General features: G+C 49.0%; 1 protein-coding gene across 1 annotated transcript; it reads right to left on the bottom strand.

The window, feature by feature from the left end:
• Positions 1-820: 820 nt before the first annotated feature.
• WASF2 (WASP family member 2) lies at positions 821-13,729 on the bottom strand. The gene is made up of 5 exons (XM_023219513.2): positions 12,784-13,729; positions 11,631-11,761; positions 9,339-9,494; positions 6,203-6,717; positions 821-4,905 (listed from the first exon to the last, which is right to left on the bottom strand). The coding sequence occupies exons 1-5, from the start codon at positions 12,829-12,831 to the stop codon at positions 4,748-4,750; spliced, it is 1,008 nt and encodes a 335-aa protein (XP_023075281.1). The 5' UTR covers positions 12,832-13,729; the 3' UTR covers positions 821-4,747.
• Positions 13,730-13,997: the final 268 nt, after the last annotated feature.

Genomic DNA, 13,997 nt, shown 5'->3' with positions numbered 1-13,997 from the left:
TGAGCAGACGGGTGGAGGGAAGGGGCTTTGCAGGGGCGAACTGGCTCCGCGGCCCCCTTCTCTGCACCACCACCTCCAGCGATGAGCTCAGAGCGGCTGGCGCAGCAGTTGCTGACAATTCAAAACTTCTGCCCCCTCTCCTGGGACGCCAGTGGGTGACTCCGAACAGCAGGCGTGACCCGCAGTCACCAACTCTGCTCCCGCCCCTCTCCCGGGGGCCACTACACTGTGTCTGCTGGGTCCGGAACTGGGTGTCTGCTCATAAATTACCCCCAGGGACAGTTACCCGCAGCAGCTGTGCTTGGAACAACCGTTGCTTCCTGGGTAGGTCATTTTTTGGGTCAGAATACAAACCCAGCCCCCTTGCCTTCCTCAGGCAGAAGGGGCATGCAGCAGCCTAAACCTTTTATCGGATTCCATTGTAAATCGTTCTATTTAAGGTAAGTTGCTTGGGTCTGAAAGGCAGACAAGATGCCGGCCAGATGTTGGGCACAGCATCAGCATTCAGCCTGTACTCCTCTCCTGCTTGATGCAAACAGTTGCCAGCAGATTGTCTCCTGCGGCCCCAGCACACCCCTTCTCATGATGAAAAGGGGACTGGGTATCTGGGCCTGCAGGCCCTCCAACCTGGGTCTCCTCCTAAATTGAAATGGTTTCCAGCCTTCTGCACATGGTGCACTTTCTGCACCCAAAAGCCTCCTGCCCTTCAGGCCCACCCACACTGGAGCCCCCTCCTGAGCTCTGGCCACCACCTGTGACTATTAGTATCACTTCCTTCTAATCTCTTGTCCCATTAAAACAATACCACAAACACCAGAGGTGGCTGAGTGGCTATAAAGACTTTATCAAATTATTTAAAATGCTGGCATTTAAGTATTCATGTGTATACAGTTACATGGAACCTTCAGGTCAATGGGCACAAATGTGGTATACCCACGATGAGCCTGGCAGGGAAGCAAGTAAGACCAGGCTTGGAGCTACAGGGCTTTAAAAAAAATTGGATGTCTTTCTGAGGGTCTGAGAAGAACAGGGCAGAATAGGAAAGGGTCACTTTAGGGGTCTGGCTTAACCCACTGCCCAGATCTCCAACTGAAGAGCTCCTTTCCCATCCTCAAGGGAAGAGGGCCTGTTTTCAAACAGCATCGCTACTACACATACACCCATTCCCTAAAATCTTGATGTGGCAAACACACCCAAGAACCCACTGGAATACGTCCTTATAAATATGTTTGTATCAGAGAAAACAAGGCACTTTGGGAACATTATGGCTTACTCTACTACATGTACATCATTCTAGACAGAAAGTAAAACTTGGTTAGTTCCTCAAGTGAATTAACTGAATAAACTTAATACAATAACAAAATTGTTCCCTAACCCACACTGAGGCACGGTTAAAGTGAACATGGCAGGAGGCACACAGTGAGGCACATCGCTCTGCACGGCACCTGGTCCCAGGTCAGCTGGACCCCAGCAGGGCTCAAAGCCTGATGTCTCCAGGAAGCCTGACATCTCTCATGAGCAAAGCCCCGTGGCCCTGGAGCACTGGCTCCCTCCCTCCCCATGCCCTGAGGTCAGGTGAGGGGCCACAGTGGGAGGTAGTCCTAGAGCAGAGCTGGGACACGGTGGGAATGCTTAAGCAGGGTCACCAAAACCACAGAGACCTCAATCTGTCCAAGCTGGCGCTGCAGAGTCGAGGATCGGCGCCACGGGAAGAGATTCCACATTAGCCCTGACAACACTGCCTCGGCTATGCAGTGACATTGGCCAGGGTCGTTTCTGAGGGCGCTCTGAGCTTCCACTAGAGGCGAGCTGGAGCCTGGGCCAGCTGCTCTGAGCCTCCAAGGGCTGGCTGAGCCTGCCTCCTCCCCCGAGCTGCTCCTTTGGAATGTACCCATCTCACAACCAAGGCAAAGCCACAAGTCGCTTCTGACACTATTGGAAGCTGGGCCCCAGGGCCACAGGAATGGGGGCAGGTCCCCTGGGCGGGGTGAACCAGGAAGGGAGGAGGCTCCTTGGCTTCAGAGCTTAGGAGTTCTTATGGTCCATTGTTCCATATTCTCACTAGCTTAGGCCCAGATTAAGTAATCACTAAACTTTGCATTCTATGTTACGTGAGTCCAAAAACAGGATTACCTGCATTGCGTCCTTTATCATCTTAAAGGGCTCTGGGTCTAAAGAAGCCATTTTTTTTTTTTTTTTTGGTGCATATGCATAAGTGGAGCCCAGAGGGCCTCTCAGCTCACTGGGTCCCCGGCCCCCCGAGTTGAGGAGGCTTCGTAAGGCCGGCTGCTACAAAGTGCCGAGCTTGGCTGCATAGATTTTAATGAGAGCGTCAGGCAGAGCTGTGCTGTTGCTCTCCGGGACTTGCAGATCATTACCAAACCGGCTGTAGGATGAGAACACAGCACATCGAAACCCTAGGAGGTCACTGAGCTAATGATCTAATCCTACCTTCCGCAGGCAGCGCCCCTCCCCACCTCCTCTTGCCCCCAGTCCTTTCCACGATGGACTCAGTCCATTCCAGAAGGCAGGCCAACACCGCCCCCTTCAAGGTCAGAGCAGAATGACAGTGAGTGGCTCTAGCTCTCCCTTTTCCGGAAAGGAGGAGGATGGGGGTAATTCAGTCAAAGCCATTAGGCCCAAACCCTGGCCTGGCCAGGCCCCAGGTCTCCTATTTGGGAGAACCACTGCCCTCTGCCTGCCTCTCTAGCTACTGCTGGGCTGCGGCCCAGACGCCTTCAACGGCCATTTTAGGGTTCTGATGAAAGCGCCTTCGGCTTCTAAGGTGCAGGCTGGGAAACAAGGTGGGGGTCCACATAGCCTGGTGTCTCAGTGTGGAGCTTGGTGTCAAGTCCTGTGCCAGAGACACCTGATCTGGAGAGAGGGAAGAGGGCACACTTGGGAGTGGCCACGGCAAGAGTGCATCCTGGCCCCTACAGGCTCAGTCCCCACACCCTGAGCTCCAGGAAAGAAAGCAGAGGGGAAGCGGCCAGCAAGGGCACAGAAGCAGAACCCATGACTACACTCTCTCCTCAAGCCGGAGGGCTTTACGAGGGCTTTGGCAATTACTACGACTATTTGCTGTGCTGGCTAGGGACAGATCCTGTTTCTCTTTGTTTCAGGGCTCTGAAAGCCGGAGAAGCCAGCAGAAGTCGATTTCAGCATAAGAGGCTACACAATAGTTAGGGCAGAGAGAAGAAGCCTCACTGTTGGCTAGAGCTGACCAGTTTTTTCCTGAATAACAGCACCTGTGTATTAGCTCTGGGAAAAGCAGGGAGGGAGGGAGGGAGCTTCACCATGTGCAGTGAGGGGAGCTGGAAACAGGACCTGGAGCCCCTCTGCCTTTCAGCCTACTTCACGGCTGCCAGGCCCCCCAAGGCAGGTACCGGCACGGCTGCCAGCCTGAGGAACTGAAGTTTCCACAGTTGGCAGAATCTTTGTTTAAATTGGGGAAATAAAAGGGGGAGGAGTTGCAGAGGAATTGAAAACAGCACCTGTCACAGCTGCCTATCCCCTTCCTTCTCTCACTACTTCTGGTCCCCCAAAAGGGCTGGTCCCAAGGCTATGTGGTTCGTTGGTGACAGAAAAGGGGCAACAAAGAATGACAAGAGAGGCTATGAAGGTTTGAGCAGCACTGACAGGGCTGGCACAGACCCTGAGCCCTCCTACTGGGACCCCAACCTACGGTGAGGTCTGGAGTAGCAATACAGCCGAGAAAGCTCTGCCCAGACTCCAGTAGGTGCCCATTCTTTGGTCCCAGAAAGCACAGGTGACTTGGAATCAGGAACTCTGGGCTCTAGCTATGTCACTATCCAATTGTGTGACCTTGAGCAAGTCACTTCCCATCTCTAGGCCTCAGCATCCTTAAAGGGTGGGACCCATGGGGCTCCACTGTTCTTCCAGTCCTGCAGCTCCAAGTCTTCAGGCTTTGCTCCTGACAGCCAGAAGAGGCCCCTGTTCTCATGTGTCAGGGACAGTTTGGTCATGGATACTAGAGGTTAAAACTGGGCTGTGTTGCCTGAAGGCATCTAGAGGTGGTGGTGGTGCATCCTGAACACCATACTCACCAAAGGGATCCTGGGAGGGAGGCAACAACTCCAGCCTACAGAAAGGCATCATTTTTGGGCAGAGGAGGTGAGACATTCTTTAGAGGCTTGATGCCTTCTGGAATAAAGGGCATCCCAGGCATAAGAGATCGTTTAGCACAAGGCAGGCCCACCCTGCTGATTAGGGCAAAGGGTGAGGCAGTCTGGCCGTTGGAGCCTTCAGCCTACTCTGCCCTTTCAGGGCACAGGAAAGGGGCCAGCTGTGTCCATTCAGGCCACTCCCTCTGCTGTAGAACCAGAAAGTGGCTGGCATTATTTGAAGTGGCTGAGGACACGCGTTTTAGAAGACTGCAGTTGAATATGGCTCCTAAGGGAAGGCCCCATCTCCAACAGAAACCCGATCAAAGGAATCTGCTTTGGGATTTCTCCTTCCTTTCAATATGCAACAGGCACTTGAAGGAAAGAGGGAACATCCCAGCTACTGAACCTCAGGAGCCTCTCAGGGCCTGACAATGGGGAGAGGAAATACATGTTGATTTGGAGGAAGCACTTGGATATATCTTTGGTTGCTTCAGGGAAAGCTTTGGCCCCTTAAAATTACTTTTTTCCTCCCCTTTCTCCCCTACGGATCTGTTGGGGTTGGCATCAAAGAAGGCAGGTAGGAAGGAAAGAAAAAGAAGGTGGACAGCAGGCAGAAAGAGTTAATCCGACCAGTCGTCCTCATCAAATTCAGAGGAATCATCTTCTGAGTCACTGTACTCAACAGCAATGCGACGAGACAAGATGGTGGCCACGTCATTGCCCACAACATCCCGCTTCTCTTGTTCCCGCTGCTCCTCAACCCTGCGCAGCTGAAAACCTGGGGGCAGAGAGACAGAGGGGTGAGGAAGGCGTGTCCTCAGCCTTGGAATCCATTTGGAACTGGGTAAGGGGGAGTGGCCACCAGTGGGTAAGGGGTATTGCAAAGGACAGAGAAAAAGAAGGTTGTTGTGGAAAAGCAGAAGATGAGTGTATGAAATTGGTGAGGTGTGTCTGAAAGGCAGCCTGCTGTCCTTTCTGGTTTACACACTTTCAGGCTGGTAAGGACTTCTCATGAGGCTTTGAAGTGGGGAGCAGGCACCACATTCCATACAGCAGATCCTCAGCTTGCCCAATTCCATCAATTATAATGGGGTTCAGCTGCCATAGACTGTCCTCTCTAGAGTAGAAGTTTTTTGAGGATCACAAACAGAACCACGATAACCCCTTGGGACCACACCTGGCCCCTTGATAGAATAAATGCTCCAATGTTCCAGGAGGGTGAAATGATGAAGGGGGAGGGGAGGGGATGGAAGAGGAGAAAAGAGGAGATAAAAGAAAATGGGAGAAAAAGGGGGTGAGAAAGAGGGCAGGGGGCAAGGAAGGAAGACATGAAGGGCAGAGCAGTGGAGAAGGCTGGGGGGTTGCTGAGTCCAGCTGAACAATGGCCCACTAGGACAGTGATTCTTGTTTTTTTTTGAAGGCACAAGACCCTTCAGAGAAACTGATGAAAAATGGGGATCCTTCCCCAAGAAAAAAAATGCATGCAAAAACGCATAAGCATACATTTCCAAGGACTTCAAAGATCCCAGCTTAAGAATCCTTTACTTTACGCTGGGCGCAGTGGCTAACGCCTGTAATCCCAGCACTTTGGGAGGCCGAAACGGGCGGATCATGAGGTCAGGAGTTCAAGATCATCCTGGCTAACACGGTGAAACCCCGTCTCTACTAAAAATACAAAAAGTTAGCCGGGCATGGTGGTGGGCGCCTGTAGTCCCAGCTACGCTGAGGCAGAAGAATGGCGTGAATCCAGGAGGCGGAGCTTGCAGTGCGCCGAGATCGCACCAGATCGCACCACTGACTGCACTCCGAGTGAGACTCCGTCTCAAAAAAAAAAAAAAAGAAAAGAAAAGAATCCTTTACTTTTAAACCAAGGTGGAAAGAAATCTAAATCTCCATATTTTCAGGGTGAAGCCTTTTCTCAGGCTGCTCCCAGACCTAATGTCCCAATCTCTCCCCACCCAATGAAAGCTGTTTCCTGGGAAGGGCACAGGGACCCCTTCACCCATCCCCTAATCAGTCATCCCAGCTTCAGAAAGACAAGGCTCCACAGTCCCAGACCCACCACTGAAATTTACCTTGACGGATGGCTGAAAGCAGGTCGCTACGGGCATCACTCACGGCAGGCAAGGAGGACTTGGGCTTGGTGGTATCAGAAAGCAGTGGTGGTACAGCAGGCTGGCCATCTGCACCAGTGAAAGGGGGAGGAGGGGGCCCCGGAGGAGGAGGAGGAGGGGGAGGAGGAGGTGCTCCTCCTGTTGGCTGGGACAAGGGAGGTGGTGGCAGAGTTGGGTAGTCAGTTGCTGGTGGTGGAGGAGGAGGTGGAGGGGCAGCAAAATCAGGGTGAGGTGGGAAAGATGGGGGTGAGGGTGGTGGAGGTGTCCCTGGAGACACAAATCCTACAGGTGGTGGTGGAGATGGGATGCCTATCATTGGAGGCGGAGGTGGCGGAGGGGCAGGTGGTGGAGCAAACCCAGGTTTAGGGCCTGGTGGAGAGCCTAGAGGAGGAGCTGGTGGTGGATGGCTTGGGCTGACCACACTGGATCTTTTGGGTCCAGCCAAACCAGATCCTCTTTGGTTGTCCGGTGGGTAACTAAAAGGCCAAAGAAAAAAGACTCACCATCACGCTTAGAATGCAAACACCTACCTACAGTTAGCCTTGTCTATAAGCCGAGGTTTATCTTGGTTGACTATACCATTTCACTTTGGCTTAAACAGAAAGAAAAACCTACAGATGGTCAGAACAGACAAATAATGAAATAAGCAGCCTTGTAAGGTAATGAGCTTCCCACCAATAGATAGCCAGATTGAGTAAAACTACCTGAAAGAAGTGGACTTGAGATTCCTCTATCAGGTAAGGGCTAGCTGAGACATCTCTCAGACCCCTCTGCCTTTCCAGCTCTAAGGAGAAGGCACCCCCTCTCCCTTTCTCTAAGAAGGATGGTCCATGGCAGTTGCTAATTTAATCCTGGAGCCAGGTTAAGGGTGCATGCAAGAAAGAACTGGAATAAAAATTCAGACACCACCCACACACTAGGCTCTGTTTCTCAGGCTATTAACATTTACCAGCATTGGAGAGGGCAGGAAACCCAAGCCAGGCTGACCACACCTGAGTGGGATATAGATTTAGGTGAATGCATCTTCAGTGCTCATGTGGGAAAATCTTGAGAGAGAATGAATCTCAATCTGAGAATCCGCAGAGATGGGAAATGAATGTGCCACCTCTTTCAGACTCCTGACCCAGGCCTGAAAGAGGATTCTGGCTACACCTCTCCTGGGATCAGATTTGCTTGGCTGCAGCTGCAAGGTCTCAGGCCATGTGTGAAGCTGAAGGTTTTCTTTTTCCACCTTTGTATCTGCCCTGCACTAACAGCTACGCCTTAGAAAAGCAGCCATTTTGGAATTTTCCACAGACCTTCCAGTCTTAGCTGCATCTGACAGGGCCACCAGCAGGAAGTGATTTGGGAAGCAGAAGGAGATTTGGGATTAATGGTTTCTAGGGCCAAGAAGAACGAGGGGAGAGGAGGAGGACAGCACTGCTTTAGGTCTCCATGTGAGGGGTCCTCAACATATTCAATCTCTAATTAAGCAGTATCCAAGGAGAAAAGTGCATCTTTCAAAGCGCTCATTTATCAGGCATTAGAAGGGACAAAAGTAACGGAGAAAACAGTGCAATCTGAACAATTCTCAGATCTCTTTTCAGTCATTACTGCCTAACATTTCCATTGTACACCTCTGCTAGGGACACTGACAAATATAAAAATGGACGAATTTGGAGTTTCATCCCCCTTTTCCCTTTGTTTCATTGTTTCTGGAGATTCAACATAGCAGTGAAACTAACCAGAAGCACTAAGAGAGGAAGTGACTCTATGCTAGGTTCCTGGACAACTGGGCAAGGTATCTGCTAACTATTTCATGAACAGCAGATTGTACCACTTCATTTCATGATGAGTTAAAGTTAAGGAAAAGGCCCGGCACGGTGGCTCACGCCTGTAATCCCAGTCCTTTGGAAGGCCGAGATGGGCAGATCATGAGGTCAGGAAATCGAGACCATCCCGGCTAACACGGTGAAACCCCATCTCTACTAAAAATACAAACAATTAGCTGAGTGTGGTGGCGGGCGCCTGTAGTCTCAGCTACTCGGGAGGCTGAGGCAGGAGAATGGCATGAATTCGAGAGGCAGAGCTTACAGTGAGCCAAGATCACGCCACTGTACTCCAGCCTGGGTGACAGAGACTCCGTCTCAAATAAATATATAGGGAGGCCGAGACGGGCAGATCACGAGGTCAGGAGATCGAGACCATCCTGGCCAACTCGGTGAAACCCCGTCTCTACTAAAAAAATACAAAAAAAAAAAAAAAAAAACTAGCCTAGCAATGTGGCGGGCGCCTGTAGTCCCAGCTACTCGGGAGGCTGAGGCGGGAAAATGGCGTAAACCCAGGAGGTGGAGCTTGCAGTGAGCTGAGATCCGGCCACTGCACTCCAGCCTGGGCAACAGAGCAAGACTCCATCTCAAAAAATAAAAATAAAAAAATGAAATAAAATAAAGTTAAGGAAAAAACAAGAAAGAAGGTGGTAACTTCTATTTGTTTGGGTATAGGCTAAACAGGAGTAGTTAAGAATACAGGTTCTGGAGTCCAACTGACCAATCACGGCTCTGCCCTTACTGGCTGTGACCTTTGGGTCATTTCATTGACTCCCCCTGTGCCTCAGTTTACTCATTGTAACATGGGAATAACAGTACCTATCTCAAAAGAGGACTCCTATGAGAATGAAGCAACATATACATAGAGTGTTAATTATTTCTATGATCTAGACAGTCTTGTTTGAAGTTATTTTAGTGATGTTGACCTAGGGTTTTAACTCTTTTTTTTTTTGGTCGTGCTCTGTCACTCAGGCTGGAGTGCAGTGGCATGATCACAGCTCACTGCAGCCTTAACCTCCCAGGCTCAAGCGATCCTCCCACCTCAGTCTCCTGAGTAGATGGGACCACAGGCGTGTGCCACCAAGCCTGGCTAATTTTTTTGATTTTTAGTAGGGATGAGGTCTTGCTATATTACCCAGGCTGGTCTTGAACTTTTGGCCTCAAGAGATCCTCCCACCTTGGCCTCCCAAAATGCTGGGATTACAGGTGTGAGCCACTGCTCTTGGTCCATCTTTTTGTTGTTGAGTGTATAACCACCGATAGTGGATGGAGTAGGTACCACCATTTACCTGAATTCTGCTGGTGGAGGAGGCAAGTTGTCCTCGGAGAAGGAAGGAGAAGGTGAAGAAGCAGAGTCTGACTGTGGTGGTGGCGGATAGCTACTTGCATCCACGTTTTCAACACAGCCAATGCTGCCATTCTGGTACACCAAGGTGGGTGGATACCTGTCAATGAACCGAATGCCAAAAACTGTCATTTAAAGAGCCTGAGTGGGTTTTTTCTTCTTAAAAGGTACTACAAAAATGCATTTGATACAAAAGCTATTACGGAGAAATAAAATAAGTATATTTCCCACATATTTTCTGTTACACTGAAATTTTATTTTAAGACTAAATATTCTATTGTCAAATATATCCCAGATATTTCTGCTGAATTGTTTATAGTAACAGGATTCAACCCAGATCATCAAAACTGCTCCTTGCCCAGCGTTGGCCTTGTCAAACCCAACAGTTCTTTTAAATTATCTCCCCAGTGTCAGGTGCAGATATACCTGAATCCCAAAGTCTGTCCTGTGGCAAAGGGTGAAGCCAAGTCCCAGAGGCTAGTGAGCTGCAAACACGTGACTGGCACACAGCCTGATTTTGAGGTCAGCAAGCCTCTGGAAAGCTGGAAGGCCAAGGAGGCACTGGATTGCAAAATCAAGCTCAGGATGAATGCAGGATGCTATGTGGTACTAAATGTGGTCTTTCTGCCAGGTCTCTTATCAAACAAAATGAGCTGACGATTAAAGTAGGGTGCTAGGGCTTGCCTCATGAAAACCTGTCCCTCAGTGCACTGGGCCTTGGGTGAATTTGTTCTGGGTGAACAACAACAAAACTTCAAACAAGCACAAATACACCAAGCATCAGCTAACAAAATCTGGCCTGCTCTGCTCCACTTCCTCCTCTTTCCACCATTGTTGGGGTCTAAAGAACTCATCTAAAACAGACCCCAGGGAGAACAGACTTAGAGGAAACTAACTGAATCAAAAGATGCTCTGATGTGGAAAATCCCCAAGGCCTGGAGCCCTGGAGCCTTGGCACGTCTCTTTATAGGTTCACCAACAGGCACGTCCAGACAGACTAACCATGAAGCCCCAACTCCAAACTGCCTGGACAACAGGAAAATGGGAAACAAATCCTCATCTTCCTACTCCACAAAAAAAGACACATATGGGTAGCTGGCATTCTGAACACACAAGCTTCTGGCCTTAAGAGTCACTGAACCTATGACAATTGCCTGTCTGAACAGTGCTACTGACCCTAGCCCCGCCCAGTCCGTAGCGAAAAGGGGTCCATGGAACAAAATGGCCCCCTTTACTGGGAGGTGAAGGTAATGAAGGTACCCTCAGGGCTGATTTCCCAGTAGAGAAAAAGGTTCATTTTTTCTTTCACCATCTTCATCACTCTTTCAAACAGATCTCTTAATCCACGAAGAACAAGTGTCAGAAGTGTCAAGATTTTTAAAAGTCGAGATTTTCATGGTAGAGTTATTTCTAAAAGCAAGAACAACTCAACTCTTTTCTTTTATCATTCCTAGACACCCAGCATAAGCTGGCATGGTTCTCTGACAGCCATGATGCAATGTATTTAGAGAAAAAACCAGGGCAACATTCATGCCAAGCAGTCATGGTGACTTGGCTTTGAATGTCAACCAGGTCAGACACCAGGATAAGCATCAAACCAACCTTTAAAACCATCTTTTCCCCCCTTTAAACCTCCAGTGTGATTTGGTATTGGGAAATGGGGTCAGACTGACACCTCTTATTTCTCCACAGAGATATATAGCTTCAATACTGGCCGAGCAACCTTTCCCACACTGTCTATGAGGTCTGCATTCAGTCCCTTGGCCAGCCTCTCCCCCAACACTGACAAAGGCTGACTGAAAAGTTGCTTTGGTGATGTGAACAGCTTTCTTGCCTGGCCCTCCCCAGCCCTGAGACTGAAATGCCCAGTTCTTAGGCATGACCTTCAAATCAACGCTGTGGAGGCAAAGGATTCCCAAGACCACTTTTCTTCCCTTTCCAGTCTTTCCTCTGGGGCCCTTAGATGTGTGTCTTACAGAGTAAGGGCACTAGGAGTCATGGGCTTTCTTTTCCAGACCACTCCAGTCACTTCATTTAAATTGCTGAGTCTCCTGATTTATTTAGCAAATTTTAATCACCAGATGGATACACTTTAAAGTAGCTGATTAACAGTGGTATTGATCTAAGCCACAGAGACAGACTTCAGGGGGTGTGAAAGGTGTCACACCAGAGCTGTCAGACTGTTGTCCCCACTCCCTTCAAAGAATGCTACCAACAGTACAAAGGCATTACCTACCCAGAAGGCCCCAGCTTTTCTTTGGACTCCACAAATTCTTGTCCCATCTTCATTTTCTCCCACTCTTCCTTACGTGTCTTGATTTTACGTGGGTTTACATTCCCTCGATTTGGATTATCTTTCTTTTCTTTCTATAATGAAAAGCAACAGGAAGGTCTTTGTAGAACATTTTCCAAAGTTCTTCATTAAAATTCTACCCATCTTCATGGATGCATATCTAAGAGATGATTTGCCTAGACAACACACAATAACTACAGAACTTACAGAATTACTGGGTTTGAAGTGACCTAGAGGCCATCTAATCCAAACCATCCCTGGGTGAAACATTTGCTCAACCCCACATTCAAATGCCTCCAGCAACGGGAACCCCACTTCCTCTTTGGATAACTCATTCACATTTTTGAAAAGCTGTAATTGCTAGAAGTTAGTGAACAGCTATTTATTATTTGCTTGGCCCCAAAGGTCAGTCAAGAGAGATGAGATGTAATGAGACCTGCAGTTATCTGGGGCATATATAAGGAAATAGTTTAAATAAAACAAAACAAAACAAAAACCAATGAAGAATTTTTCAGCCTGTGCAGCTGCTTTTGCCTCTGGCACTCTCCTGGGCCTCCTGGCAGCCATGCTAATGGGATTGAGGTTGCAACTGGTAGGTCACATACATACCAGGGAGAGTCTATGGGGAGGGAGAATCTCCCAAACCTACATATATCCCCCCACCCTAGCCCTGCCCAGTCAGTAGTGAAGGCATTAAACTGCTCCTTTTACAAATCAAACACTGCAGAACCTTGTGCTGATCTCTGAGAAATGAGCTGCAAAACTGGCGGAGAAGGGACTAGCCTAGCTTGAGTGTCCAGCAGAGTCAGGTGCAAATTGCAAGAGAAATAAATGGTGAATAGAAAAGTCAATTTCTAAAACTCAGCCTGAATATACTCAATTGTTAATAGCACTGGGGGGAACAAACACATTTTTGGTGTGATTTATACTTTCATCTTGGTTGTGCTTGGTGTGGACACATTTTTTTAAGAGTTTCACCTGGCATCCAAGCAAGCAGCCACTCGAAATGATTACTTCACATAAGACTGGCTTCCTTTTTATCCCCCTCCACAATCGTGCCTACTGATGTGGAGAACAGAGGCCCCTTTCCCCTCACCCTATGCTTTCTCTTCTCTTTCATGATATCCTTGGTGTCCTGCAGCATCTTCTCCTTCCAAAGATCAAAGAAGTATGAAGGGTCTGTGTAGAATTTGAGTGCCTCTTTTCCATCGTCCCTGGGATAGAAATGAAGACAAGTAGCTGTCAGTAGACAGATGAGCTCCCAACCAAATCCAATATTCCAAACACCTACCAGTTAGCAGTTTTTACACCAAGGAATCAAGAAGTCATTTGAATCGATTGCATACCTCCTCTCCCATACCAGCATTTCAATGCCCCCGAATGGCACCTCTCTACTTATGAGACTTCTAAAGAACCTTAGCCTTACTTTCAATTCCTGGTAGATGAATTTGCATTGTCAGGGCAAGAACAGGTGATAGCAGCAGGGATCCTGATTACTTCTAATGATCTGCATGGCCACAGAGATCTCCCTGAGGATATTCGGATATCCTGATACATCAGAGGGGATTTCTACCACTGGTTCCTCTTTTCCCACCAGTTCTGCAGGACTCTTTAGGAAGCATCAGTAGCTTCCTACCCACCGGAAACCTGTGTACACATATGGAGGTTCATGTGTATGCATATGTACACATATATACATGAAGTGTGTGTACAGCTGTTATTTCTCTGCACACACAGAAAACCAACCACAGCACTCCACCTTTTTGCTCCCTTCTAGAATAGCTCAGCATCCACACACACCCCAACCACAAGGGGGCTCCAGTGAGAAAAGACGGCCAGCTGTTTTAAGACCACAAGGTTTAATCACCAGTTCCTAATTAGTGGCTGTGCCAGTGGGACAGAGTAAACTACTGAATGTCCATATAAGGGCTATCTGCCAGACTCAATGGTCCTGGTTGGAATCTTGCACTTTGGCATGGATAAGGTCCTCTCGCTATCCAGAAAGTATGTGCTTAAGAGTGAACATTTATCGGCCGGGCGCTCAAGCCTGTAATCCCAGCACTTTGGGAGGCCGAGACGGGCGGATCACGAGGTCAGGAGATCGAGACCATCCTGGCTAACCTGGTGAAACCCCGTCTCTACTAAAAAATACAAAAAACTAGCTGGGTGAGGTGGCGGGCGCCTGTAGTCCCAGCGACACCGGAGGCTGAGGCAGGAGAATGGTAAAACCCGGGAGGCGGAGCTTGCAGTGAGCTGAGATCCGGCCACTGCACTCCAGCCCAGGAGACACAGCAAGACTCCGTCTCAAAA

Source organism: Piliocolobus tephrosceles, chromosome 1 (genome assembly GCF_002776525.5).
Source record: "Piliocolobus tephrosceles isolate RC106 chromosome 1, ASM277652v3, whole genome shotgun sequence".
Classification (NCBI taxonomy): Eukaryota; Metazoa; Chordata; class Mammalia; order Primates; family Cercopithecidae; genus Piliocolobus; species Piliocolobus tephrosceles.
This window is presented reverse-complemented; position numbering and strand designations above follow the sequence as displayed.